The sequence below is a fragment of the Gopherus evgoodei genome, chromosome 8 (genome assembly GCF_007399415.2).
Source record: "Gopherus evgoodei ecotype Sinaloan lineage chromosome 8, rGopEvg1_v1.p, whole genome shotgun sequence".
Taxonomy (NCBI): domain Eukaryota; kingdom Metazoa; phylum Chordata; order Testudines; family Testudinidae; genus Gopherus; species Gopherus evgoodei.
In genome coordinates, this window is record NC_044329.1 from 15,918,094 (window position 1) to 15,945,283 (window position 27,190).

Sequence of the window (27,190 nt, forward strand, 5' to 3'; positions counted from 1 at the left end):
AAGTATAAGCCTTAATGTGTGCTCTAACTTAAATTCTCTCAACTCTTATTTTAGGAATTGACAGGTATCTGCAATCCTATAGTCACAAAGCCAAAACCCAAGGCAGAAATCCCTAAAGAGGAGCAAAATCCAGCTGAACAGAATGGACCAGTAGAAGGCCAGGGAGATGTCAACACAGGGTCCCAGCCTGCTGAACAGGGCACTAATACAACTGCTCCAACAGCTACAGAAAAGAAACTCCCAGAAATGGACATTGACTGAATGTCAGCACTTGTTTATATTGCAAACTACAATAAAGCTTTAAATTGTCAACTTTGTACGTTCTGAATATAAATTGGAACAAGTGAATACTACAACATTATCACAGCAGTGTTTGGAGAGGATTGGTCATTGTATTGAGAGTCAGAATGCCTAAGTAGCTAACTACTGCTCAGTCAAGTATATTGTATCTCTTGCCATAATGTATATTTAGAAGTCCCTAGTAATTCCTAATAGATTTACTGAAACAGCCATCAGCTGATTCTGTTTTATTATGTTCATGCAGAGTCTTGATTTAAAGAAGTAAGATGGCAGAACTTGAAACTTCCAACTTACCACTAAGTTTCTATTGTGGTATTCAGCAACTATGTTGTAAGCATCCATTAATATTTCAAAGACTACATGGAGATGGCAGTGAGGTTTTTAGCTCTTTTCTAGAACACAGAGGTACATAAGCTAAATTAAATACCTTTTGAATCTAGTTCTTATTTCTCATTAACAGACACAATACGGACATGTTCCAGTCTGTGAATTCCACTAATTTCATGTTTGCACTTGTGCAGTTGATAGCTATGGAAGGTACGGAGTCATGGGTGAGGTGACCTGTATACCTGTGGTATTATGTTCCTAAGAACTGAGCTCAAGATTCTTCCTCAGCTGGGGTCCAGGCTCCATTATGGATAGAGTATTAATACTGAGTATAAAATCAAGTTCAGATATCTGATATGCAGAGTAGCAATTGTAAACATTTATATTTCAGACCATCTGAACCTGCTATTAGATATGCAAGCGTCTGTGTTCATGGTAAACTCCCTAGCCATCTAAATATTGTACAAAACTTTTGTCCCTAGTTAAATTAGCTGCTTGTAGAGAGATTGAGGATTTATGCTCCTGGCTTCTTGAACTGATGGATGACTTTGATTAGTTGCTAACCATTGAAAGAGATACGTGTTTCCATGAGACCTGCATTTGAAATGCTAAGTTTAATTATCTTCCAGCAAGAGAAAAGCTTGACTTTTTTTCATGAGCTCCTCTACTCATAACTTTGCTTCTAGTATTGATAATTGTCATATAAACCTGAAAATGTTAATTTGTATGTGTTTTAAATCAAAAGTTGAAACATCCACATATATTACAAGAAATAAATGCACTGGACTGTACTGGATTACTTTTTTAAATGGTCAGGTATGGTCAAGGCAACAGTTGCAACTTGGGGATAAATTGATAAGTGACAGCAGCCTCAATTTTATTTGCCACAGTGTTTTTGAAGTAACAAGAAGTTGCAGTGTGTACAATCTGCTCCATTTGCTCTTTCCAGACAAATGCAAGAATTGAATGGTGTTCCTTTAATAAAAAAAAAATCAGTTAGAACATTGTGTGCTTCTACAATAGCTCACTTAAATCAATTTTATGGGGCTTCAGAAATAGTATACATCTTAATATGGTAAAGGGTTGTGACTATTGAACTTGCTGTTAAATGATACCACTATGTGTGCAATATTTCCTGTAGAGTGGCTGTTAAGAGTTACCTTGGGGCTTAGAACACCCATTTCAAGTACACCTCTACCCTGATATAACAAGAATTTGGATATAACATGGTAAAGCAGTGCTTCGGGGGTGGGGGGCTGTGCACTCCAGCGGATCAAAGCAAGTTCAATATAACGTGGTTTCACCTGTAATGCCGTAAGATTTTTTTTGGCTCCCGAGGACAGCATTATATTGGGGTAGAGGTGTACTGGAAACAGTTTTTTTTTTAAAGTGCTGTACACTCAGAATGCTTGTGAAACAGTACAATTACTGGTCCAAATGCACTGTCTTTGAGCAAACCTTAAAACTGTATCAGCCCACATCAGTTCAGCTTGATTCACTTCAGTGCTAGCTCTCTTAATACTAATTCTATTAATACTCCCACTACACTCCTGTAATATATCCATTCATTCTTGAGTGACGGTACTGGAAACTAGTATCACACATCTGTCCTCCTTCCATCCTCCAGTTCCACCAATTTTTTTTTTAAATTCCCATTTTTTAAAAACTTGTTTGAGGATGGAGTCATTGATTGATTATGAGGATTAAGCAAATACTAAGTGACCATATGTATGCAAGATCAGACTAATTTAAGAACTGCTAACACAGTTATCTGTAAGACACAAGATCACAGGCTGTTGTATCCTTGCTTTGCATTTTTCAGATTTAAAAATTTTATTAAGATGTTAAAAAAGTGAACGGTACAGAGTGTAAGCATAGAAGTTTCTGGTTATCAGGGAATATATTACATATTGTGCCTTGCTTCAAAGTGGTTGTTAGCAGCATGTCATGTTGCTGTTATCTGGCACTGTCATGGGATGTTGCTTCCCAGGTGCTGGAGTCAACCTCATATGAATTCAGGTTTGACTTCAGGCTATCTTTATATTGTTAGTACTGGCCATCAGAAGAATAGGTGCCTTGATGTATCTGACCATAAAATATGGCCTTGGTTATTCTTGAGTCAGCTGTACAAATGCAATGCCCAGACCAATGCAGCTGAGCTTTTATGAGCATGTTTTGAATGCCAGAAATCCAACAACTAAGAATTTCATTATTGAGAATCTTATTGCACCCTTTGATCCTGCAAACAGACCAGAATGAGCTTATTTACATGAAATGAGTAATATTTTGACAGCCCTCTACATACAAAGCTGTTTTAAAACAACACTAATTTTAAAGAAGTATGAGTTTTGTGCTGTACCTAAAATTGTGAGGTAGGTGACTCAAGCTGTGTATACATGAGAAACCACTTCAGAAGTAAAGTCATAAAGTTTTAGCTGTATTATAACAATGAAATTGAGCAGTCCTTTAGCACAGAACTGGTCTATACTAATCTAGCTAAATTGGATCAGAACCAAGACATGATCAAACATGGCATGGCTTATGCAAAGGCTTTGCTATTTCTGTAATCTTTTTCAGGCTATAGTTGGCTTGTCTCCTCCAGATAATTCTGATTTCCTTCATCTTCTGAAGATGTGTGGGGCAGGGGATGTCTTATTTTTGGGAACATGCTCTGTTTTTGAAAAGGCAGCATAATTTGACTCAAATTTTTAAGTAAATTGTAAATGCTAGCTGTAGCTGAAATCTGGGACTTCTGAAAACCATTTGTGTACTGTGAAGAGAAAAAACAACCTACAGAATCATATTCATTTGATTTCTCTCTCTTCTCCCTCCCTCCCCCACCCACAATTAGTGGAGCTAGCAAAGGCAACAGACAATATCACCCATAAGATTAGTATTTTAACCAATACAAAAAGTATTTTCATAGTGTAGGCAGATGCCACAATTCACACCTTGCCCTAAAGAGTTTGTCTAATAGGCAAGATTACCTAAGGAACTGCACTGGGAGAACCAGGCTTACAAGGAAAACAGCACTGCTCAAGCTGAGTAAACCTAGATGTACAGACATTTCTGTATTAGCAGCAGATTCAAAGTTAGTAAATAAAAAGAATCATAGCATATTAGGGTTGGAAGGGACCTCAAGAGGTCATCTAGTCCAACCCCCTGTTCAAAGCAGGGTTTAGCAGGCCAATGCTCAAACCAGTTACTTACAATCACCATCCCTTTCTGATATATCAGATTTACACAAAAATGAAATGCTTCAAGTACTAACTTGTATCCTATCAGTATTTACTGTTTTGAAGTCAATAGGACTACATGTCTAAATCAACTTCACCTTGAAAATTCTGCACTGAAGGGCCTGAGTTTGGGCCTGTGTGTTAATAGGTTAAAGTTACTGATTTTTTTTAAGTTTAAGTAACCTAACATTAAAACACAATTGCTTAGAGTGAGATAATTTAAGCAGAGTTTTGTTTCAGGATAGTGGAGAGATAAGACGGGTGAGGTCCAACAAAAGATATTACCAACTCCGTTGAGCGAGTGAAACAAGCTTTTGAGTTTATGCAATATCTGATGGGATTCCTTTTCTACCTTTGGTAATTTTGCAAAATGAAGAGCTCCTACCATTAGAAACATTTATAATTCAGTTCATTATCTATTTTAATTTAATGTCGCAACAGCACATTTCAGATTAGTTTTACAATGACCTCAAATGCCTGTTCTGAGGACAGCTGGCCTGTGACCTGCTGCTCTAAGAGGGGGATCTAGGGTGACCAGGCACCAAGTGTGAAAAATCGGGGGGGGGGGTGGGGTTAATAGGACCCTATATAAGAAAAACCCAAAAATCAGGACTGTCCCTAGAAAATCGGGACATCTGGTCACTCTAGGGGGATCTGCTGTACCCCTCAAGCCACGGGCACGACTTGAGAAGTGGGTCCCAAACAGCGGCGGCTGCACGCAGTCGGAGGTAGTCCCCTGCGGCGCTCCGAGTGGAGCCTGTTAAACGGCGTGTCCCACGGCTGCGGGGCTCGCTCGGAGAACCACGGACCGAGCTCTACGCAGCATCGGTTAAACTGAAGCCACGTCTGCGGCTGCAGAGGGGCTCTTGCTGCGCGGAGTTGCTCTGTTCGGAGACGTTCCTACTCCCCGGGCCCGGCCGCTTAATACCGAGCGCTCCGTGCGCCAGGGCCCAGGCGCGGCCAGGCCGGGGCGACCCGCAGGCAAGGCCCACGCCGCACGCTTCCTAATCCGTCGCCTGGCAACCTCCAGCGGGAGCGCACGCGAGCTCCTTTCCGCCCCTGCTCTCACGGCTACGGGGAAACCGAGCTCGGGGCCCGCGCGGGCTGGGCATAGGCGAAGCCGCTCGGATCTTCCCCTCAGCGTGTCCGCGCAGCCCGCCGACCAGCGGCTCCCCGCACCCTAGGGTCACCGGCGGCCCTGTGCCGCCCCGCCGGGCCCGCCTCCCTCCTCTAGGGGGCGCTGGCTCCGAGCCGCGCTGCTTAGAGCTCGGCCCGGGCCGCCGCTCTAGGGCCCGGCTGCGCGGTGAGGGGCGGGCAGGGTGGAGGCCGCCCGCGGCCCAGGTGAGAGAGGGACAGGGAGTCCCGCGGACCAGGCCCGACCGCTTTCTGCGCCTCGGCTGGGCCCGGCGCTGGGAGCGGAGCGTGCGGGCTGGGGAGCGCGGAGGTGAGAGGCCGGGATATGGGGCCGCTGTGACGGCAGGGCAGGACCGAGGAGGGGGGCGGCCTGGAGCAAGGGCTGGGGGGCAGCAGTGAGGGGTAGGGGTGTGTTGGGGTAAGAGTGAGAAGTGGTGCGCGGCTAAAGGAAGGAGGAGGAGGGGCTGGCCGGGGGGGACGGGACGGGGAGCGGGGACGGGGGGAGAAGACCTGGCTGGGGGGAACGGGACGGGGATGGTGGTGAGCGGGGCGGGGAAAGGGGCTGGTCGCGGGGGGGAGGACGATGGGGAGCGAGAGGGGGTGGGTGATAGTGGGGAGCGGGGCGAGGGCAGGGGCTGGCCGGGTGGGGGGAGAGAGTGGTACGGGGAGAGGGGCTGGCTGGAAAAAGGGTTGGGAAATTGTCTAAGAATCAAGGGCCTGATTCTCCTATCCTAAGTCCCATTGGGGTTACCTGCTAGGGGTGCACTTCCCAGGCCGAAAGTCTCCCTTCAAACACTCTCTGATCCTTCTCGTTATCTCACCGCCCTTTCACCTGTGCCCGTGAGAGTCGTCTTTACCCTGGGTGTGGTGCGTGTTCTGTGTCTGACACTGCTCTGGAGTTTGTGGGCTCTGTGGCCTTACCTCGACTTGTCTACGCTGGAGTTAATGGCTCCAGCAAGAGCAGCTTCACTGGGAGCTGCACAGTGTGATTGCGTGTGCAGCTGAGAGGTGGTTCGAGTTCAGCTGTATCCCCTCAGGGGCCAGCCAACTTGAGTTAAAAATGTCACTGCACTTGAGTTAAGGTCTTTGTGCATGGACAGGTGTTGTGTTAGGGGCAATGCTTGCGTTATAACAACTGCAACAAAGACAAGCAGTAAGGGCATAGCTACACGTGCAGATGTAGAGTGCTGTGAGTTAAACCCACCTGGGTAGAGTGCAGTAGGGAAAGCACTGCGGTCTAGCCACAGAGACAGCTTTAAGCACACTGCCATGGCCCCATTTGCGGCACTTGTAGCGACATTGGGAGCAGTGCATTATGTGCAGCTATCCCAGCATGCAAGTGATTGCAACATGTTTTCAAATGGGGGTGGGTGGGATGGAGTGTGACGGGGAGTGTGTTGTGTGTATGCGGGGAGGGGGAGAATGGAGTTTTTGGGGTACTGAGAGTGTGTGAGCATGCTGTCCTGTAAGTTCAGGCCCTCCCCCCCCCCAAACAGTAAATGTTTGGTTTTTTTCGGAGCTGATAAGCAGCCAGCTTCTCCGAAAAGGAGCTTTGAAAGAGCATTTCTGCATTCTTGCAGCTGATTTCACAACAAAGACAAGAGTGGCCACTTGACTTAAGGGGATTATAGGACGTTTCCGGAAGCTGATCAGAGCGCAGTAACACAACACCTCATTCACACTGGTGCTGAGGCACAGCAAATGTTATTCCACTTTCCAAGGTGGAGTACCAGCAGTGGTGAGCTGCGGAGTCAGAGCACTCTATGTACCTTGCCAGTGTGAACGGAGAGTGAGCGAGGGCACCAGGGGCTGCTTTATTGTAAGTATAGCCAAGGCCTAAGTGTTGCAGGAGCCTGAGGCCATGTTTGCTCTGCAGCGGCACAGCTACGGTGCTGCTGCTGCGCCACTCTAGTGTAGACACTTCTACAAGGGATTTTTTTGTTGGTGTAGTTAAATCACCGCTCAGAGGTTATAACTAGGTCAGCAGAAGAATTCTTCTGTTAACATAGCCATAGTCCTCAAACATGTGACTTCTTGCAGCACAGCACTGTAGCTAGGTTGATCTAATTTGTATGTGTAAACCAGGCCTGAGATTATATCTACACTGCAATCAAGATGTAATTTTCAGCTTGTGTAAAATAGCAGCACAGACATGTCAGTGTGGGCTAGTAGTGCAAGTATATAGCCAGGGGACCACAGTGGGTTTCAACAGCCCAAACCACTACGTCCTTGCTGCTTTCAAAGGCTGGTCTACACTATGGGGTTAGGTCGAATTTAGCTGTGTTAGGTCGATTTAAAAATGACCAGCCAACCCAGTTCCATTGACCTAAAAGGTTCTTAAAATCCACTTCTGTACTCCTCCCCGGCAAGGAGAGTAGCGCTAAAATCGAGTTTGCTGGGTCGAATTTCGGGTAGTGAGGATGCAAATCGATGGTATTGGCCTCCAGGAGCTATCCCAGAGTGCTCCATTGTGACCTCTGTGGACAGCACTTTGAATTCCGATGCACTAGCCAGGTACACAGGACAAGCTCCTGGAACTTTTGAATTTCATTTCTGTTTTGGTCAGCATGACAAACTCAGCAGCACAGGTGTCCATGCAATCGCCCCAGAACAGGGGTGGGCAACCTATGGCACGCATGCCAAAGGCGGCACACAAACTGATTTTCAGTGGCACTCACATTGCCTGGGTCCTGGCCACCAGTCTGGGGAGCTCTGCGTTTTAATTTAATTTTAAATGAAGCTTCTTAAACATTTTAAAAACCTTATTTACTTATACGTACAACAGCGGCTTAGTTACATAATATAGACTTATAGAAAGAGACCTTCTAAAAAAGTTAACATGTATTACTGGCATGCAAAACCTTAAATTAGAGTGAATAAATGAAGACTCGGCACACTGCTTCTGAAAGGTTGCCGACCTCTGCCCCAGAATAAAGAAAGAATGTATGGTTTCAAAATAGTAGTTACTCTGTTTCTAAGGGGAGAAGGTGGTTGGCTTACAGGAAATTAAAATCAACAAAGGGGGTGGGTTTGCATCAAGGAGAAACACAGACAACTGTCACACCAATGCCTGGCTAGTCATGAAACGTTTTCAAAGCCTTTCTGATGTGCAGCCCTGGTGTCTGGTGCAAAACAATTGTCTGCTGTTGCTTTCATGGAGGGAGGGACGGCTGATGAAATGTACCCCAAAGCACCCACGACAGTGTTTTTTGTCCTATCAGGCATTGGGAGCTTAACCCAGAATTCCAGGGGGCAACGGAGACTGCGGGAACTGTGGGATAGCTACCCACAGTGCACTGCTCTGTAAGTCGATGCTAGGCATGATCCACCGACTTAATGCGCTTAGTGTGGACATATGCAATCGACTGTATAAAATCCATTTCTAAAAATCGATTTTTATAAAATCGACCTAATTTTGTAGCGTAGACATACCCTGAAGTAAGGTAGTTAGATTAAAGCTAGCCTGGATACATCTACACAAGATGTAAATTATGCCTCTGGTTGCAGTGTAGGCTAGCATGAGACCAGAAAGACACAGTCAGTCTTTTACAGCTGAACTTCACTAATTTGTTCTGATGATTGAAAGGCCCATAGCAAATTAATAAGTAAACAAGTCGTGAAATCAAGGTCATTGTATCACAAAATGTACTTTAATCATCGCTTTTGAGAGTTGTAGCTTAAACTATGTTTTATTTGTTTTGTTTGGAAGCATGATGAGACCGTGCAGGTCCTTCAGAGAATTGTCATTCTGTTGCATTAGCTGAGTGAGAGTTAGCAGAGTTCTTCATATGCTAGGTACCGTGGTATGTTAAAGGAAAGGAGTGATTTCAGATTTAAATAATTAAAACTCTGAGTTTCCTAGTGTGTAAGGGTTTGAATTGGACTTGTATCTCTCCTGTGTTTATTTTTTTAAAATGCACCTTTCTTGGTTATGTTAACAAAGATAGATGTATACAAGTATGGACTTTTTTCAAAAGTATTATTTACTTATTTGAATCTCATGGATAACTTCAAATGGTTTGAAACAGATCTCCTCCGACCCATCACTATTTACCAGTGAGCAGTTTTTCTGAGCTATAATAAGGTAAGCCCCCAATCCTGCAATTGGATCCACTAGCATGGAACCCCATTGACTTCAGTAGGACTGTGCTCAGCCCATGGGTCTGCACTAATAGATCCAGTTGCAGGATCAGGGCTAACATACATAATTGAGATGTGTACTATGGGAGCTTTAAAAACAAAAAAACTCTAGGTCATTGAGTGTGCATGCCAAGGCTCACATGAGTGAAACAGTTGATGAGAGCAGCTCATCATGGAAATGCTGTGAGGATTTTAATCTCTCTAATTTTTTGTTATAGGCAGCAGACAAATACTGAGCTTCCTCACCATGTCTGCCCTGGCAACAGAACCTACAGTCTTTTTGCTTTCCCACGGAAAAAGTTTGTGACTCCCAGTTCCCGCTGAAGAATGAGCAGTGTCTGTGCTGGGTCACTAACAGTACCTGTAACTCTAGTTGCTACTGGTTTGCAATTGTAACTGAAAAGGTAATTAAATTGCAAAGGTTTTTTTTTAAAAAGCTCCTTTAAATTGTTTACTGAAACAGTATAGAAATGCACCAACATGATGTCTGTTTGGGGTTTGTGTGTTCTTGCTTGTCATTTGAAATAATTGTAATCTAAAATACATTTTTAGATGTACCCAGTAGGTGATAAGCAACAGAGAGTCCTGTGGCACCTTAAAGACTAACAGATGTATTGGAGCATGAGCTTTCGTGGGTGAATACCCACTTCGTCAGACGCATGTAGGTGATAGTCAGTCTACTGAAAGAGCTACACTGTTACTACTTCTTTTCCCCCTCCTGTCTTTGTCCCTTCTTTGGTCTGTGGTTCCATCTCAAGCATTAACAAAGTGCCATCTTGATACTATTAACACTCCATTGCATATTTCAATCTACAGTGTTCTTCAGCCTCTGACTTTCTAAGAGTTGGTCTCTCATTATCAAAGTTTTGAAGAGAGACATTATTTTATAACTTTAAAATTGCCACCAAATGATAGAACATGTGCAGTAGTGTTTTCATGTTTTATTGTTTCTTCTAAATTTGATTCCAATAACATTAAATATATACATTAACAAACCATTAGACTTCTCTGTTTAGTCCTAACTGATTTTTTTGGTTGATTTTCTTAATTCTGCAGAAAAGTTAAATGTCTTCAGAAGATAAGGAAGCTCAGGAGGATGAGCTGCTGGCTCTAGCTAGTATTTATGATGAAGATGAATTTAAGAGGGCAGACTCTGCCCAAGGAGGAGAAACAAGAATTTGTCTGGAGTTGCCCCAAAACTTCAAAATATTTGTGAGTGGTGAGTCCAGATGCTTTGCATTATCTTGAAATTAGGTTTCATTAAAATAGTCTGTTTTCATACACGTGTTCCAAAGGTGGTTACCCAAACAGTCTTCATTTTTTCTTCTTAGAACTTTGAGGTCATGAACAGTTTATCACAAATTCCAGCTGGGATGGGTATCACACGTACCTACCTATAACTTCACAGTGTTGTTCTTGCTTTAAGATCAAAACTAAAGAGGGTGGACTTTTAAATTTCAAATATAGTAGCTTCCTAGAATGGAATTTTTAATGATTTGTCTAAATTACTTGCTAAGGAGAATTCATCTGTAGTGTTTCCAAATACTTTTTTCCCCCTAAAATATTTTAAATTAAAGTTGGAATATTTTTGTGTGAATTGAGCATTCATTAGACGATGGGGGACCCTTGGAGCAAAGTAGTCTAAGTCTTTAAGTGTTATTTTCATGTCCATCTGATGTGCTTTTACATTGTATTGCATTTCTTTTGTGCCTTTCATCTGAGACTGTGTTTTGAACAGGGCTTTTTTTTTTTCTTTTCTTTTTTTTGGCTTTTACGCGTGTGCACTTTGCAGGGTTTTTTTTTTTGTTTTGTTTTTGACTCTTTAAATTAAAAAAAAAAAAATGAAAACAGAGTTTGTAGTTGGTGAAATAAAACAATTTCCTACCAGTGTACTCATTTACTCACTGGGCTGACCATGGAGTGAACTGGGCCGTGTCTGTCTGGGCAGAGCTAGGGCGGCCCCTGTGCCAGAGGCCTTGGCATAGGCAGGACGTCGGCGCCAACCCCAGGGCTCATGTGGTCTGTGCGGGCTGAACCAAGTCACACTGCTGGCAGGCTACCCAGCTTGGCTGTCGCTGCCAAGTAGCCAGAGGGGCCTGGAGCTGCGTGGGAGACACTGAACAGCTCTGCCTCCTGTCTCTCCTTCCCCACGAGCATGCCCGTGGGCTTGGTGCTGTCCTCTGGAGCTGGGCGTCGCAGCTCCATGCCAGCAGGAGCAAGCAGCAGGCATTGTGGGGGGGGTGGGGGGTGGGAGGGGGCTGCCTGGTCTCTCGAGCCAGGGCACAATCACCTCCACTCCCCCGGCCCCAGTTCCAGTCTGAAATGGCTGTAGCAGCCCTCCGCACAGTCCCACATCTTGCTATGCAGTGCGAGAAGGGGAGGAGGCTCTGAGAGCGGGGCTGCGGCCAGGCTCTCACATTGGCTTAGGGCTGGAGGGGGAGTGGACCCCAGGGAGCCTGGCTTGGAGCAGCCTCAGCAACACCACAGAGTCCTGGGCAGTCACCCCGCAGTGTGGCCGGGGACTGAGCCAGCCGGGTAGGGGGCAGTGCCTCTAGCTTTCACATGGAGTGAGCTGGGGCAGCTGCGGGGTTTGGCTACTGGGGCCTGGGGCAGAGCAGCCAGCGGCTGGTGATTACAGGGCAGCGTGCCCGGGCTTCCCACTCCCCGGGACACCTGTGAGCCAGCTGCGGGCTCGGCCTGCACAGTGGCACAAGTTCAGATCAGCTCGGGCTGCTGCTCCCCTCCCTGGGCAGGAGGCGGCTCAAGGGGGAGGAGGAGGAGATGGAGGTGGAGACAAGCTGAGCAGGTGCCTGAAGCCGGCGCTGGAGGAGCGGCCCGCCCTGCCGCCACATTCTGCTGCCACCCCCTACGCTCCGCGACCGGGGCAGGGCTGCACTACTGCCTCCTGCCGGAGAGGGGGCTGGCCACTGCCCGTAGGAGAGCGGCAGGGACGTGCTCCCCACTGAGCCGGCACCTCTTGCCCTGCCGCACAGCCGCGGCGGCACCCAGTCAGAGAACAACAGAGCGGTCGGAATCCAGCCCAGGACACTGCCTCAGGTCGGAGCTGGGGCCCCAGCATTATGCCGCCCCTGGTAATTTGCCACCCCAAGCACCTGCTTGTTTTTCTGGTGCGTAGAGACGCCCCTGGTTTTGAAATATTAGTTAAAAAACACTGTCAATTTAAATATGATACTTCTCTTTGGACAAAAAATTGCCTACTGTTGCAAGTAACACCAAGCATTACTATAACTATCAGTTTCAAGAAAATATTATTTTGTATTTGTTCAGGTGATTTAATTTGTTTATTTGACACCATTGTGCATGTGTAGCTGGCTTCCTTGGTTCCTATGCAATCATTCAGTTTCCCTTGTTTGTATGGATCAAACTCAGCAACACAAATAACAAAACCACACTTTTAAACATTCGGCAGAGAGATTTGAAATTACTTTTAACTCCGCTTTTAATTTGACTATTTTTCAAGTTAATTGTGTCCTTTTAAGCTTCCCAGTCTGTGAAGTAGTTATTAACTCCATCAGAGGTGCCTCTGCTTCAGTTTACCTATTAACTGCTGTTTGCTCAAGGTCATACAGTGGAACAGTGACAGATCCACAATGCTGTGCTCTGTCCACTAGACACTCGCTTCTCTGGAAAGACCTCTGAAATAGGAATATGCTTTTTCTCTAAGGAAAACTGTCAGTGATAAGGGATCACAATTAGAGAGGCTTCTTCCTTTTCTTGTTCAATTATACAACAAAGTATAATTACCCTTATTCTTGAGGATTTGCCTTTCCAGACTATCTGGTTTGTGATTTATCTGACAGATCATAGTACTAGCAAAGTCAATATTCACTGATTCAGCCTCCAGCACACAACTGTTTATGAAATGTTAGCACTAAAAAGGCACATTGTTTACTTAAGTCTGAGTAAAGCAGTTAAACTAAAAATTTATCAAATGAAAAGAGGTTTCTTGGGAACTTTATCTAACAGTTAAAACTTCATTAGGCTGCAACACCTATAATCATCGTTCTGTTGATCTCTCTGTCTATTTCTCAACTTGTGTCAATCAATTGTCTTTGGTTCAGGAAGTCCCACAGAGTGTCTCCAGAACAGAGGATTTGAATACACAATTTGCTTTCTGCCTCCACTTGTATTGAATTTTGAACTCCCGCCAGATTACCCATCAGTCTCTCCGCCTGTGTTCACACTCAGCAGCAAGTGGCTCTCCCCAACCCAGGTTTGGTTTAAAAATCTTTTTGGCACTTCTTGTACCTTTCAGGAACATAAAAAAAAAATTCTTGTAAATGCAGCAGGTGAAGGAATAGTTGGATAGAACTTTGCTTTCAACATCCAGGTTCAGTTGGAGGAAACAATTAGCATCATGAAATATAATACATACTTCTAATGAATTGTGTAAGAAGTAGTTTTTGCCCTTTGCCAACAGTCTTTTTCTCTTCATGCTGCAAGATTCTTAAAGATGGGATTTTCAAAAGAATCTTAATTACTTAGATGCACAAGTCTCATAGAAAATCGATAGAATTTAGGCTTCTAAATCACTTAGGGTAAAATTTTTAAAAGCATTTAAGTGACTAAGTCCCACTGACTGTCAATGAAACATAGCCTCTTAATGCTGAAGTCGTTTTTGAAAATATGACTGTTCCTAAGTCACTTATGGCCAGAATTTTAAAGGTACTAAAGATGCACAGAGATGCGTAGTGGCATTTTTAGAAGTCCCTAGGTGATTAACTCCCATTGATTTCAATGGGTATTAGGCACCTAACTTGCTTTAGGCACTTTTGTAAATCTTACTGGGTGCTTATCTGCATCTGTCGGCACCTATTTGGAAATCTGGCCTTTAGGCACTTTTGAAAATCCCAATCATAGTGATTTGATGTCCTGTTTCATCTCTGCTTATATCCTGTGCATTATAGCGTAGGTATATGTGAATATGTATACACTGTGCTGTGCAAATACAGCCTGTATCTGAAAATCTTTTGTATTGTGTCTCATGAGACTCAGGGGCCTTCCACTGTTTAAGAAGGGCAGGTATTAATGTATAAACATTCTTCTTGAAATACCTTTTTTTTTTTAATTACTATTTAAGAGTAAGATACTGTAAAATATTTTCTTGAACAAAATTTTTTAGTGAAAGAACACAAGTATATGTATTTTTAAAATCTCTGAAGAGAGGCGTAGCTCTATCAATAGCACCTAAAGATCTTGAGATCCAAAGGCTGATAAAGGCAATACTAGATTAAAGAGATGCTGTTAGGATTGTTAGCCCCAGAATTTAACCTGCCTTTTCTGATGTTAGTAAACATGTGATGCTATTAACCCAGCATTTGTGAGCAATCCAAAAATAACAATCCAGGATGCACATGTGGCTAGAGAGCAGTCTTCACTGAGGACATTTCAATTTCAAACTTGCAAGAAAGAGAGCAAGTGGATTATAAAAATAATGTAACTTTAAAGCATTTTGAATTTGCTTATTCAAAAACACATTTTCAGAACTAACTGTGTATGAGATGTATACATTTTTTAAAAAATTACACAAACCAAAAACCTGCATTAGGTAGTGAGATTATACAGGACAACAACCCATATCTTTTCATAGGTGGAAGAATGCATCCAGTGTGTTTGGTTACAGTGGGTAACACATCTGGATACTTCCAACTGAATTCTTTATTATTGCATTAACTATTTCTAATGTTACTGGGTATTTGCAAAATAGCTGGTATCCCTTGAATAAAAATTGTCTAACATGGAGCTATATCTGTTGAATTGTTTGCTGAGCGGAAGTAAGTTTATATGAAACAAGCATGTCATCTAGATTTTTTTTCCCATAAATGAACTAAAATTTCAGTTGCATAGGCTTTTATTTCTTGTATGCTATTACTGTATTACAGTAGCATCTACAGGCCAGCTCCATTGTGGTAGTCAGTGTACAAATAATTCCACTGAATATTGTGATCAAAACATTGTGCCTGATCATACAACTAGACTGTGCACCTAGAGTTCATTGCTGAGCAGTGGAGAACTTAGTAAGAGCAGCACAAACCTTGGTATGTGGAGGAGTGTCCCTTGTTTGTAAATTATACGTTGAGTTATTAAAGTTACCATTTATTTTCCTTCTATAGCCTGCTGTATAAGATATCAGGGAGGAAGACAGAGAATCGGTTTCTTTCCATAGATTAGGCTTTTTCAGAGCAAACATCATCCAATTAACGTGTCCAGTTTTTAGTCTTTGGGAAATGTGCACTCAGGTGAGGTGATCACATTTGAGTTAACTTGACTTTTACAGAAACAGCAATAATTGTTGTCTGAATTAACATGCAGTAATTGTAGCATGAGCTGTTTCAATGCATGAGCAGCGATTGGTTAGTATAATTTGGAAGAGATGAACTAAAGGTTATGAATGGAAACTTGCTAATCGGCCAAGAGTTCAGACTGTCTTCAAAGGGCACTGCTGCTAGTGAACTAACACTCACAACAAACAAAGCTAGTTGCAAGATAAGCAGAATACTCATATCCTAACTATGCTTAAATTACTAAGGAAACTGGAATACTAAAATTTCACTGCAAGTCAGAGAGAAGTAGAAGGGGGGAAGTCTCTGGTACAAAGCAGATGTCTATTCCAGTACACAACATTAGAATGTGTTCAGGGTTTGATAATGAAAGTCCAAAAGGCAAATGCCTGCACTAATTCATACAGCATGTAATATCTATTGTATATACAGATTTTAATGTTTTAAATAACACCATTAAAGTACATCAGATGATAAAACACTTAAAGCATTGTTCTTAAAACCAGACGTGAGTAGTTGGCTGAATCTTGAATTGGCTTCCAAATGTGCTACATTTAGTCTGGTCAGGATAATGAGGCTGACTTCTTTCATTAAACTCAGAACTTCAAAGTTGAGATTGTAAATATGCATCATAGTTACTTTGTTTTTGTTGTTCACTAAAAATAACTTCCTCCTGTAACCCAAAATATCTAGATCAGAATATAGGTCTAGCAATAATTAGTGTTCTTACCTATTCACTTCAAAGGAAATGAGTTCTGATTATGATACAGGTGGCTTTTAATTTATAAATTGAAATATGACTGCAAAGCTGGTGGGAAATTAGGTGTCAATTTTTTCTGCCTTATGATTTATGAAGAAGGCAAGATATTCAAAATTAGTTTTTCATGTATGTTTTTTGCTTTTGAAATGAGGCCTTCTCCTACCCCATGTTTCCTGGAAGATTCTGTGGACCAATTTGGATATCAGATTATCAAGCAAGTGAAAACTGATTTGAAAAGGGAAGTGATTTTAACTGACTGTTTAAAACTTCTGTTCTGTGTACCTATTTAATTCAGACATGGAGGGAACAATTGGAAGGAAATGTACATTTAAGATTGAGCACCCTGACAACTCAGGGCTCAAAAACCAAACAAAAATCCCACCCAGCGTATAGTTGAGTCCTCAATTAAAAACAGGGAAGACAAGACCTGACATTTTTGATATTTCTGGGGGGAAATCCAACAGGAGAGAGACTTGAAAACAAATTCAGGCTTTCTTTAAACATAAAAAGGCCGGGCACCAGACATATTTTAAAAATATTTTAGCTAGATCACCTTGAAGCAAATGTTGTTTAATCCATACAGTAAAGCGCATAGAACTGTGTTATCTATGTTACTTATCACATCATATAATTTTTATTTCTAAATCTACATTTCTTTACAATTACTTGCAATACTTTCTAATATTTTGTAATGCAGTTAACTTTTTCTGTATAGCATAAGGTGTAGATTGAGGATTTATGCTTTGGAGGTCAGCAAGTGATCAAGTGAGGATGTAAAGTGATGCTCTCTTACAGTTTCCCAATGAGTACAAACAACAAAGACCTTATTAAACTAAATTAGGGTTCGTGGCCTAAACTTGAAATCTGAAGCTGCTTTAAAAGGTACCATATGAGAGGGAAATTGTTCTAAGATGAGTCAGGAGTTGTTGGAAGATGGAGCTGTTTCTTTTTGGGTTCTAAGCTCAAACTTTTCTTTTCTAGCTTACTGCACTTTGCAAGCACTTAGACAACTTGTGGGAAGAGAACCGAGGCTGTGTGGTCTTGTTTGCCTGGATGCAGTTTCTTAAGGAAGAAACACTAGCTTACCTGAACATCACCTCCCCATATGAACTAAAACTGTGCCATCAAGAAAATAGGCAGAGCAGGACATCTCTGTTTCCTCTGAATGCTGAGCTGGATGATTGTGGTTCAGCAGGTGCTGCAACAGCACAAGAAGAAATCCTTGATGAAAGAGCTGTACAGGATGTGGAGTCTCTGTCAAGTCTGATAGGGGAAATCTTGGACTTTGATCAGGCTCAGCAGAAAAAATGCTTTAACAGTAAGATGTTCTTGTGCAGCATCTGCTTTTCTGAGAAGCTGGGTAGTGAATGTATGTACTTCATGGAGTGCAGGCATATATACTGCAAATCCTGTTTAAAGGACTACTTTGAAATTCAGATCAGGGATGGTCAGGTCCACTGCCTCAGCTGTCCAGAACCAAAGTGTTCTTCTGTTGCTACTCCTGGCCAGGTAATAGCAGAAGTATATAATCAATGCATGCACACCTGTAGCTTACTACTAAAGCTGAATTGTATATAATTGATTTTTGCTCAAACCATAGTAATTAAAGTACAGAGTCTTTTCATGCTACCCAGAGGCCACTTACACACTCCTGAGTTAAAATTAGATCACCTGGCACCAATTTTCCCCACTGTTAGTTTCAGATGTCTTGGACACCGATTTGAATTAATACAATCCCATTGACTGTGCTAATTGTTTTCATTATGGGACTGTCAGTGCCCAGGATTTGAATTGCTAGTGAATCTCTTCTTCAGCATATTTAAGATGACTGTGCACAGAAGCTGCAGATTTAATTAGAGTATTATCAATAACTTGCATACTTTCTCTTTGATTATTGCAGTAATCTCCTGATCAGAATGAGAGTCATGTTTAAAATGTGCTAAAGCAAATTCAACTAGTTGTTGGTACCCATGTCCTAAAAAGTTTTTTCTACCAGAGCTAATAGACTGAACATCTGAATCCAGCAAATATAATGTTATTCTATCCTTTTGTTTAGGTTAAGGAACTGGTTGGAGAGGAGTTGTTTGCACGTTATGACCGCCTACTTCTGCAGTCCAGCTTGGACTTGATGGCAGATGTGGTATATTGTCCTCGTCCATGCTGTCAGACTCCAGTGATGCAAGAGCCAGGTTGCACCATGGGCATATGTTCCAGTTGCAACTATGCCTTCTGTACCGTCTGTAAAATGACTTATCATGGAGTCTCTCCATGTAAAGTCACTGCAGGTGAGTTGCACTGTTTTGGAAATGGAACACAAAGAGAATTGCAGCTTTCATTTTAGAATACAGTGACATTAAGTAGATACTCAGAAACATTTCTAGGGGTAAGTGAGTTGACATCTTTGTCTGTGTGGTGGGACTCTCTGTCTAATGAGGATAAGAGGTTAAACGTAGTTGAAGAGCTGGCCTCTGCCCTGAAGAGTTTACAATTGAATGTCTAGATATGCTGCAACAAGTTAGATGAACAAATGACACAGTTAAGAAGAACTGTGGTTATGGCATTGTAGTTGCTAACTATACCCATTTGTATATCTTTAGGTTTTTAAAAGCAAAATGGTTATTGATAACTTAGAAAGAAATATGATACACAGGGTACATTCCGGTTTCCCACAGTGGCTGGTAGCAAACACTTGAGGGTAGGTGCAAGAAACCCTAAAGTGGACATTTATGGAATAACATGTTGTCATAACCTTAGTCCCAGATTTGGACCTTAGCGTCCAAATTATGGGGGTTAGCATGAAAACCTCCAAGCTTAGCTACCAGCTTGGACCTGGTACTTGCTGCCACCACCCAAAAAATTAGAGTGTTTTGGGGCACTCTGGTCCCCCTGAAAAACCTTCCCTGGGGACCCCAAGACCCAAATCCCTTAAGTCTCACAACAAAGGGAAATAATCCTTTTTCCCTTCCCCCCTCCAGGTGCTCCTGGGGAGATACACAGACACAAGCTCTGTGAAACTACACAGAGTGACTCCCCCTCTCTGTTCCCAGTCCTGGAAACAAAAAGTACTTTCCTATTCACCCAGAGGGAATGCAAAATCAGGCTAGCAAATCCAACGCACACAGATTTCCCCTGATTTCTTCCTCCCACCAATTCCCTGGTGAGTACAGACTCAATTTCCCTGAAGTAAAGAAAAACTCCAACAGGTCTTAAAAGAAAGCTTTATATAAAAAGAAAGAAAAAATACATACAAATGGTCTCTCTGTATTAAGGTGACACAACACAGGGTCGATTGCTTAAAAGAATATTGAATAAACAGCCTTATTCAAAAAGAATACAAATCAAAGCACTCCAGCACTTATATTCATGCAAATACCAAAGAAAAGAAACCATATAACTTACTATCTGATCTCTTTGTCCTTACACTTAGAAACAGAAGACTAGAAAGTAGAAACTACTTCTCCAAAGCTCAGAGAAAGCAGGCAGCCAGAAAACAAAGACTCAGACACAAAATTCCCTCCACCCAAAGTTGAAAAAATCCGGTTTCCTGATTGGTCCTCTGGTCAGGTGCTTCAGGTGAAAGAGACATTAACCCTTAGCTATCTGTTTATGACACATGTCCACAGGAAGTTTCTTCCAGCCTTTGAGGAGTTTACCCATATGCCATGAAGCATGAGGGTTTATATTCCAGATATTTTAAAATCCATACTAATGTAACTCAAGATATTATCTATATAAATGTCCATTCCTTTTTTTGAATCTTGTTGAGCATTTGGCCTTGATGTCTTGTGATGGAGTTCCACTAAATGTATGGTGTTAGCAAAAAATATTTCCTTGCATCAATTTTTAATATGTTACCTATTTCAATTTTATTGACAATCCTTATTACAAGAGAGGGTAAAGACAAGTGTCTTATCTACCTTCTTTCTACTGTTCATTCTGTATACCTGTATCGTGAACACTCTTATTTATCTCCCCTCTGAACTAATCAATCCTAATCTTTTCAGTCTCATGTCATATGAATTTTTTTTCCATGCCTGTAATTGTTTTGGTCACAAACCTTTTATTTCCACTTTAAGGTTTTTCAAGTAGAGTGACTGGAACACAGCATTCCCAGGGAAGGTGATTCATATGATGGAATTGCAATATTTTCAATATAAACTTTCATTCTGTTCCTCATGCATCCTATCATTTTGTTTGCTTTTTTAACTGTAGCTGCATATTGAGCAGATATTTATGAAATAGTACAAGGAGCATCTTGTTGAGAATCTCAAACACAACGTGTTTAAAAAAAATAAAGTACTTGTTCCTGGTGTGTTGTGTTTTGTTTTGTTGGTCCTGGAGTTTCCACAGCTGAGAGGTGGTAGATTATACTAGTATCAGCAGCTGGGTAGAACTTCTGGGTGGCTGTCACTGCCTCATTCTCCTCTCAGGGTTATTGGGATCCTCTTGACCCTTGCAGTCTTTGGAATCTCCCGGATTATGTTTACTATGAGTTTGGCTCACCGTCTTAGCTAAGAGTGTGACTTCCATATGCAGTGCGGTATGTAAGGCTGATGTTTTTTTTCTGTGTCTTTATTTCACTCCTTAGAAAAGCTAATGGCTTTGCGTAATGAATACCAAGAAGCAGATGAGGCCACTAAAATATTTCTGGAGCAGCGCTATGGCAAAAGAGTGATTCAGAAAGCCCTTGAGGAGGTGGAAAGTAGAAAATGGCTAGAAAAGAACTCAAAGGCCTGCCCTTGTTGTGGCACTCCTATAGAGGTGAGTTTATTGGGCCAAACTTGGAGAATGACACTTGTTCTTAATTGTTACTGTGGTATGTTGCTAATGCAATTCACTACGGGGACCGGTGCCAGGGAATTACGACTTTCATTCGTAGGTTCCATATGATTCCATTTGTGCCTCATCCCTGCTACTGGCTACTCTAGTCTTACTTTTGAGTATTACATTTAATAAAAAGTAGGTATTTTCAGTTTTTAAAGGTATTTATCAGTAGTTCCCCAGGTGCTGGTAATTGCCAACAAACAGTTCAAGAAAAAGTGAGGATTCCAGCGTGTTTAGTAATGCAGCCAAATAAAGCTTCTGTGACACAGGCTACTGGTTCACAAACAGAGAAGGACATTCACCAATATTGTAGACTTACACTTGTAATAGAGCTTGTCCTCACTTCTGCAGCCAGCAGAAGCAGTTGGCATTACAGTAAGAGAGAACTCCTCCTGTGGGTACACATCTCCTGAAACCGGATTGAAGTGAGGACATGCAACAGACCTCACAAGGATACTAGATTTTTATGGTCCATTTTGCAATTTGGTTGAATCAGGCTGCCTATACCACAAAGGCAGGCAGTGTTCCACAGACACCAGGGAGATTCTTTTGCCACCAAATATTCTGTAAACTAGGCAAAAGTGTACCTAGCTGGGAGCCAAAAGACCATAATTTCAAACTTCACTTCTACTGATTGCTGTTAGTATTTCCATCCATTTCAGACTTGAATATTGACCATGGCCTTGTATCCCAACCCTAGAAGGCAGTCAAGTATTCGTCTCCCATTGTGCAAATAAATTAACAGATTATCCCAAGTCACTTCAAGGAGAATTGGGAAGAAAACAGAGGTCTGTAATATAGCAGAATCAAGTTTTAGCCACTTTGCAACACTGCCTTTCAGGTTGAATATGCCAAAACGATGTATTTTGATTATCCTATCTATGTGCCAGTCCCTTTCCAGAGCCAGAGATGGAACCCAGGAATCCTGATGTAGTATTATACTGCTGTCTAACAAATAGCTGTGTAACTGTCTGGCATAATTGTCTTAGGTAACTTAGGTCCCCTCTTTAGTGGCTAGTCCGCATGGAGCTCAGACCCAGCTGGTGACCTTATTGTTGAATGAAATAACTGGTGATGAAAAGTTATTTATTTTGAATAAAATTGTTCATTTAGTCATACAGTGGGTAAACAGTCTAAAAAAACTTTTATAGTTAAATTTTTGTGTAGTCTGTCAAAGATGGTGTGATGTGGTAAAATGCTGTACAGATGTTCCATTTCTGAAAATATACATTTCTGTCGTTTGTCGCATACTGATTGCTGATGTTGCAGAAAGGCAGGTTTGAAGGCTTAGAAGTGACATGAGATGGGATAGCTCAGTGGTTTGTGAGTTCAAATCCTTGAGGGGGCCATTTAGGGATCTGGGGCAAGAATCAGTACTTGGTCCTGCTAGTGAAGGCAGGGGGCTGGACTCGACCTTTCAAGGTCCCTTCCAGTTCTATGAGAGAGGTATATCTCCATATATATTATATGGTTGATTCTTACAGCTATTCCTTGTTTGTTTCCCCCACCAGAAACTAGATGGTTGTAACAAGATGACATGCACTGGCTGCAGGCAGTACTTCTGCTGGCTTTGTATGGGTTCTCTGTCTAGGGTGAACCCATATAGGCACTTCAATGATACATCCTCCCCATGCTTTAACCGGTACGTATTCACAATATATGCCCTCAAACACAATACAAGCTCCATCTGTATAGCATTTTTCTTGCCAGCCCCCCTTCCTCCCCAAATAATTTTTTCACTTAATTACATAGCTAGTTACAAAGTTTAAATACAAATGAGAGAAATTTTGAGATGTAGGCAAAAGAATACAATATTTTCAGATATAATTTGAAATATGGTATGCCTTTGAGGGATTTTTTTTCACTGTTGTTGGAATGGTTCATTTTCATGTATAGGTTGCTCAGCTATCACAATGGTGAATCTAGTATAAATATGTAGGAAGGCAGCTCTAAAGGAACTGCAGAACTGGAGGCGAACGCCATCAGCATTGGGATTGTGTGGAAGAATAGAGGAGATGATTGCTACTTGGGTAGATGGTAGGGGAAGTGGATGAGAGGTGTATTAGCATGAAAGCTTGGTTCACTGACTTGCATTCTGTGTCTTGGAATGTTTTGCTAATCAAGCAGGATTGAAGAATTCTTTAAAATTATATTTCATTCCCAAATCTTTCTGGGCATGTATAATATAACCCTCACTGTGGTATGTAAGTGTCATATCAAATTAATACTAAGACCACATTTTTCATCCCTCCATTGCTTATTCTGCTTTCAGTAATATTTATCTCCAGAGGAAATGTTGCTGGTCATTGTACAGCCATTTTTTAAATAAATGCTGTGCAAAGAGGAGTGTCATGCGTTATGTTGTAAAGGCAACAAGATGTGGACTCTTCCTAACCTCTAGTGGTAGGAACTTCCCAGCAACAGGGCATTGGCTGTAAAAGGCACGATGGCTACTGGCTCCTGAAAATTTTGCTCTGGGCTTCATCAGCCTTAACAAAACCTTTGATCATAGAAAGTTTTAGCTAAGGAAACCAGTGTCTTGTCTTATAGCTGGGCTTCAAAGATTAGCACTAGGATGTTGAGTCTCTAATATTAGACATTGTATTGATGCTTCCATGGGAGGGAATGGGAGTCAGGACTTCTGAGTTCTATTCCTTGTTCTCGAATATATGAAAGTCAGTAGCAAAAGTCGTCTACTTTCTGTGCCTCAATTTGCCTGCTTGTAAAATGGGGAAAGGATCTATGTTCAGATAATTGTTCATGACTGGACTTTCTGGCCTATGCTGATTGGCTCTTTGCTCCAACCCTCCTTCTTCCTTCCCCACCATCTCCTCTCCTCTCCTCTCCTCAGTTTCACTCCACAATTCCCCTTCTTTGCCCCACCCCTTACCCACCATCCCTTCAATGTTCTGTCTCCCTTCTCCTTTCTTTCCATTTAGCTTATTCCCTCCTAATTTAAACCCACACCCCAAAAAATAGATTAATCATTGAACTAATTTGATGTGTTTGCTGCATCACATTTTTCACTCTGCTTGTGTGTTACACCCCGTTCTCCTACCCTTGTCTACTTAGGCCTTGGCTACACTGGCACTTTACAGCGCTGCAACTTTCGCGCTCAGGGGTGTGAAAAAAGATACAGCGCTGTAAAGCCTCAGTGTAATCAGTGCCGCAGCGCTGGGAGCGTGGCTCCCAGCGCTGCAAGCTACATCCGTAGAGGATGTGGTTTACATGCAGCGCTGGGGGAGCTCTCTCCCAGCGCTGGCGCTCCGACCACACTCGCACTTCAAAGCGCTGATTGTAAACTCTTCCGGACAAGGTACTCTCTACTACTGTGTTTGGATAGTGCCTAGCACAATGGGGCTCTCTTCCAATCTGGTCTTAGGCACTACCATAATAAAAATGATTAATACTACTACTCTCTGGGGGCTTAATTATCATTATCATTTATTTTTATTACCATAGTGCCTAGGAGCCCTAGTCATGGACCAGGATACCATTGTTCATATAGAAATGCAAAATATTTTATTTGACTCAACTTTGGCTGTTGCAATACATGCATTTCAATGAAATGACAAAAATAAAGAAGCTGCAAAGTTCAAATCATAGTTTCAAATTCAAATTGCTGTTCAGTGATTCCTAATACAGATTCTTGCCTCTCTCACAGGTTGTTTCAAGCTATGAATGTTGATGGTGACTTCTGGGATGCTGAAAATGAAGACTAATTATGGTCTGTAGCACCTAGAGCTGAAGAAACAAGAAATGAATCTTTTCCGCTTACGTCAAGTTTGTTTGCTGTCATATGATGAGTGGTAATACTTCACACTGCAGGCTGCTTACACAACCATTTGGATGCTGTTGCCACAAACAAAAGAGACCAATTCCCTCCTCTTCTAGTGGTTTAGGTCCCTCATGTACATATCCAGTGCTAAACAGAGTGAACAAACTGTCATCCGAAGGCTTAAAAAATAGTTGAGAAAACTCTAAATACCATAATGTGCCCCTTTTTCTGAAACACGTCCTAAAAATTTCTGTTTGGGAATTTCTCCAGGAAGTTGGGCCTTGCAAGGATCTCTGGATTCCATCCTACATACTTTGCAATAATCTTTCCTATCACTGAGGTGGGCTAGATGTGATCTCCTTGGAGCCCTTTGGTGAAGCTGCTTGTGCCCTTTGCAGGAAGACTATTAAACATAGCGTAAGAATTTCTCCTCTCTCTCTGAAACTGAGCCAGTTGCATTCATAGCATTTCCTGATCTGGATCCAAACTGATTTTTCTGTTGTGGCTCACTGCTCTAACAGTGACACACTTCACTGGGGTGGTAGAGGTTTATAAATTGCAGAATTTTTGCCCCTTATTCCTTCTCCTTCTCCCGTCCTCCCTCCACCACAGAGTGGATCTAATGTCTGGGTCCTGTGTAGAAGGTTACTGACAAACATTTCCTGTTTTCATAACTCTCACTCTCCTTGATTCAGTTTCAGTAATTCATTTTCTTGTTGCTATCATATCTTAACAGGGATGGAATTTATATGTCTGGTGATTATTTTCATAATGATGGATATTAAAACAGTCTGTGTGCCCAACCTGTGAAATTGTGTGCAGTGTTTCTTGACTCAAATATTAATGAGGTGCTTAAATAAAAGAAAAGCAACCTTAGACACTGAACTGAAATTTTACAGGTACACAATCGTGACTTGAATTCCCTAACTGCATGTTTTTCCTTCCCAATTTCTAATTAAATTTTTTTGTGAAATTATTATGTCCTTTGGCTAAAGACCTCTAAATAAATGTCCAGGAGTAATGGGCAGCCTTCCATCTGAACTAGCTCATTCATTCACACGGTCATACTTCAAAATAAGAAATTATTGGAAAACCAGATCTCCCAACCATGTAGTTTTACAAGCAGTCTTAAATGTGAGAACAGTGCTTAGATTACATTTTTAGAAATACCTTTTCATCTGTCAGGCTAGAAAACAGCTGCTTTGACTTTTTAATGAGAAATGTACCTTCTTCAAAATAAGACAGCAGGGCCTGAATGGCTCAGGAGCTAGGTAATGATACAGAGTGTCAAGGTCAACTCTTCATATGCAGTTTTTACTTAGATGTCTGTTTAGCTGAATTGAGTAAATAGTTTTAGTCCATTTTTGGAAGGGACAAAGATTCCTGTTACACAACTCACTATCATGGTTGGTATCTTGAGAGAGTGTCTGCCTCCTAGTCTCTCTCAATCTGCCTGTGTTAGTTTTCAAAGCATTATTTGCAGAAATAGGCATGAGATGTTATGCAGTAAAGAGGCTGGTAAGTTTTTATCCTTTAAAATCATGTTTTAAGGGTTCAAAAGAGCCTTGTTCCTCAGCTTTGTAAAAAGGATGTAAATCTATATTGCCACGATGAATTAAGAGGGAGATGAATAAACCTTATTTAAAAATTTAGATTTGTTCTTTTTAACTGTAGAACATGCATCTAGGCTCAGTGCTTTTGCTGCTGATTTCACATCCTAGACATTAACTTTCCATTTCCTTCTGTGGACAATTTGCGATGCTCAGTGCCGTAATATATGGTACAGTCTTTGACAATCAGACTAAGAGCCAAGTTCTGGCGTTAGGTATGTGTGTAAAGATTGACAAGTTATGGAAGCTGGAATAGTTCTAGCTACTTAACAGTATCTTACCCATAGCTGTTATAGGGCCCAAGCAAAATATTAATTTTTCTGCAGCAGCTCTGTAAAATTTTCTAGCAGGAGCATCTCTCTTTACTGTGTATGACCTGCTTTAAAAATGGGGTTTTCTGGTGCAATTTCACACAAATTTAGGATGAAATTCTAAATTTCTTGCAACAATGGAAGCTAGCTTGAAGGAGGTGGCTGTGGAATTGAGTAAACATGCTTTCCTGCCTATTTTTACAAGTTGCTTTTTAAATCCAGAGGTGGTAATAGACAAAATGATGTATAGAAAGCCCAGACTTGCGTCACTTCTTAGGTTCCGCCATATAGTGAGCAATGTATTCTGATTGTTTTATCTCAGTTAACTTTTAAGTGAAGCGTTTAGAGTAAAATTTTCAAGAGCACCGAAGTCCTATGCACATCCAGGGAGTCCTAAGTAACTTAACTACTCTTGAATTTACCTCCAGTTCTACTTCCATCTCTTCCTCTTTCCACAGATGCCTTTTT

At 41.8% G+C, this 27,190-nt stretch overlaps 2 protein-coding genes across 6 annotated transcripts in view; both read left to right on the plus strand.

Annotated features, from left to right (window-relative positions):
- HSPA4 (heat shock protein family A (Hsp70) member 4) overlaps nucleotides 1-1,418 on the plus strand; it is a 37,430-nt gene extending 36,012 nt beyond the window's left edge. The window contains exon 19 of the mRNA XM_030571925.1: nucleotides 55-1,418. Within this exon, the coding sequence (XP_030427785.1) occupies nucleotides 55-261 (207 nt within the window). The 3' untranslated portion in view covers nucleotides 262-1,418. The remainder of the gene's footprint in view (nucleotides 1-54) is intronic.
- A 3,698-nt stretch (nucleotides 1,419-5,116) lies between these two features.
- RNF14 (ring finger protein 14) lies at nucleotides 5,117-25,613 on the plus strand. Of its 5 annotated transcripts, none has more exons than XM_030571554.1 (9): nucleotides 5,117-5,204; nucleotides 9,356-9,541; nucleotides 10,194-10,356; nucleotides 13,220-13,371; nucleotides 17,181-17,708; nucleotides 18,256-18,484; nucleotides 20,788-20,960; nucleotides 22,535-22,665; nucleotides 24,688-25,613. In XM_030571554.1, exons 3-9 carry the CDS (start codon nucleotides 10,203-10,205, stop codon nucleotides 24,743-24,745), a joined length of 1,425 nt encoding a protein of 474 aa, XP_030427414.1. In that variant the 5' UTR covers nucleotides 5,117-5,204; nucleotides 9,356-9,541; nucleotides 10,194-10,202; the 3' UTR covers nucleotides 24,746-25,613. The 5 variants fall into 5 exon arrangements, with proteins under 5 accessions (XP_030427414.1, XP_030427412.1, XP_030427415.1 ...); XM_030571552.1 differs by lacking the exon at nucleotides 5,117-5,204 and adding an exon at nucleotides 5,211-5,307; XM_030571555.1 differs by lacking the exon at nucleotides 5,117-5,204 and adding an exon at nucleotides 5,827-5,864.
- Nucleotides 25,614-27,190: the final 1,577 nt, after the last annotated feature.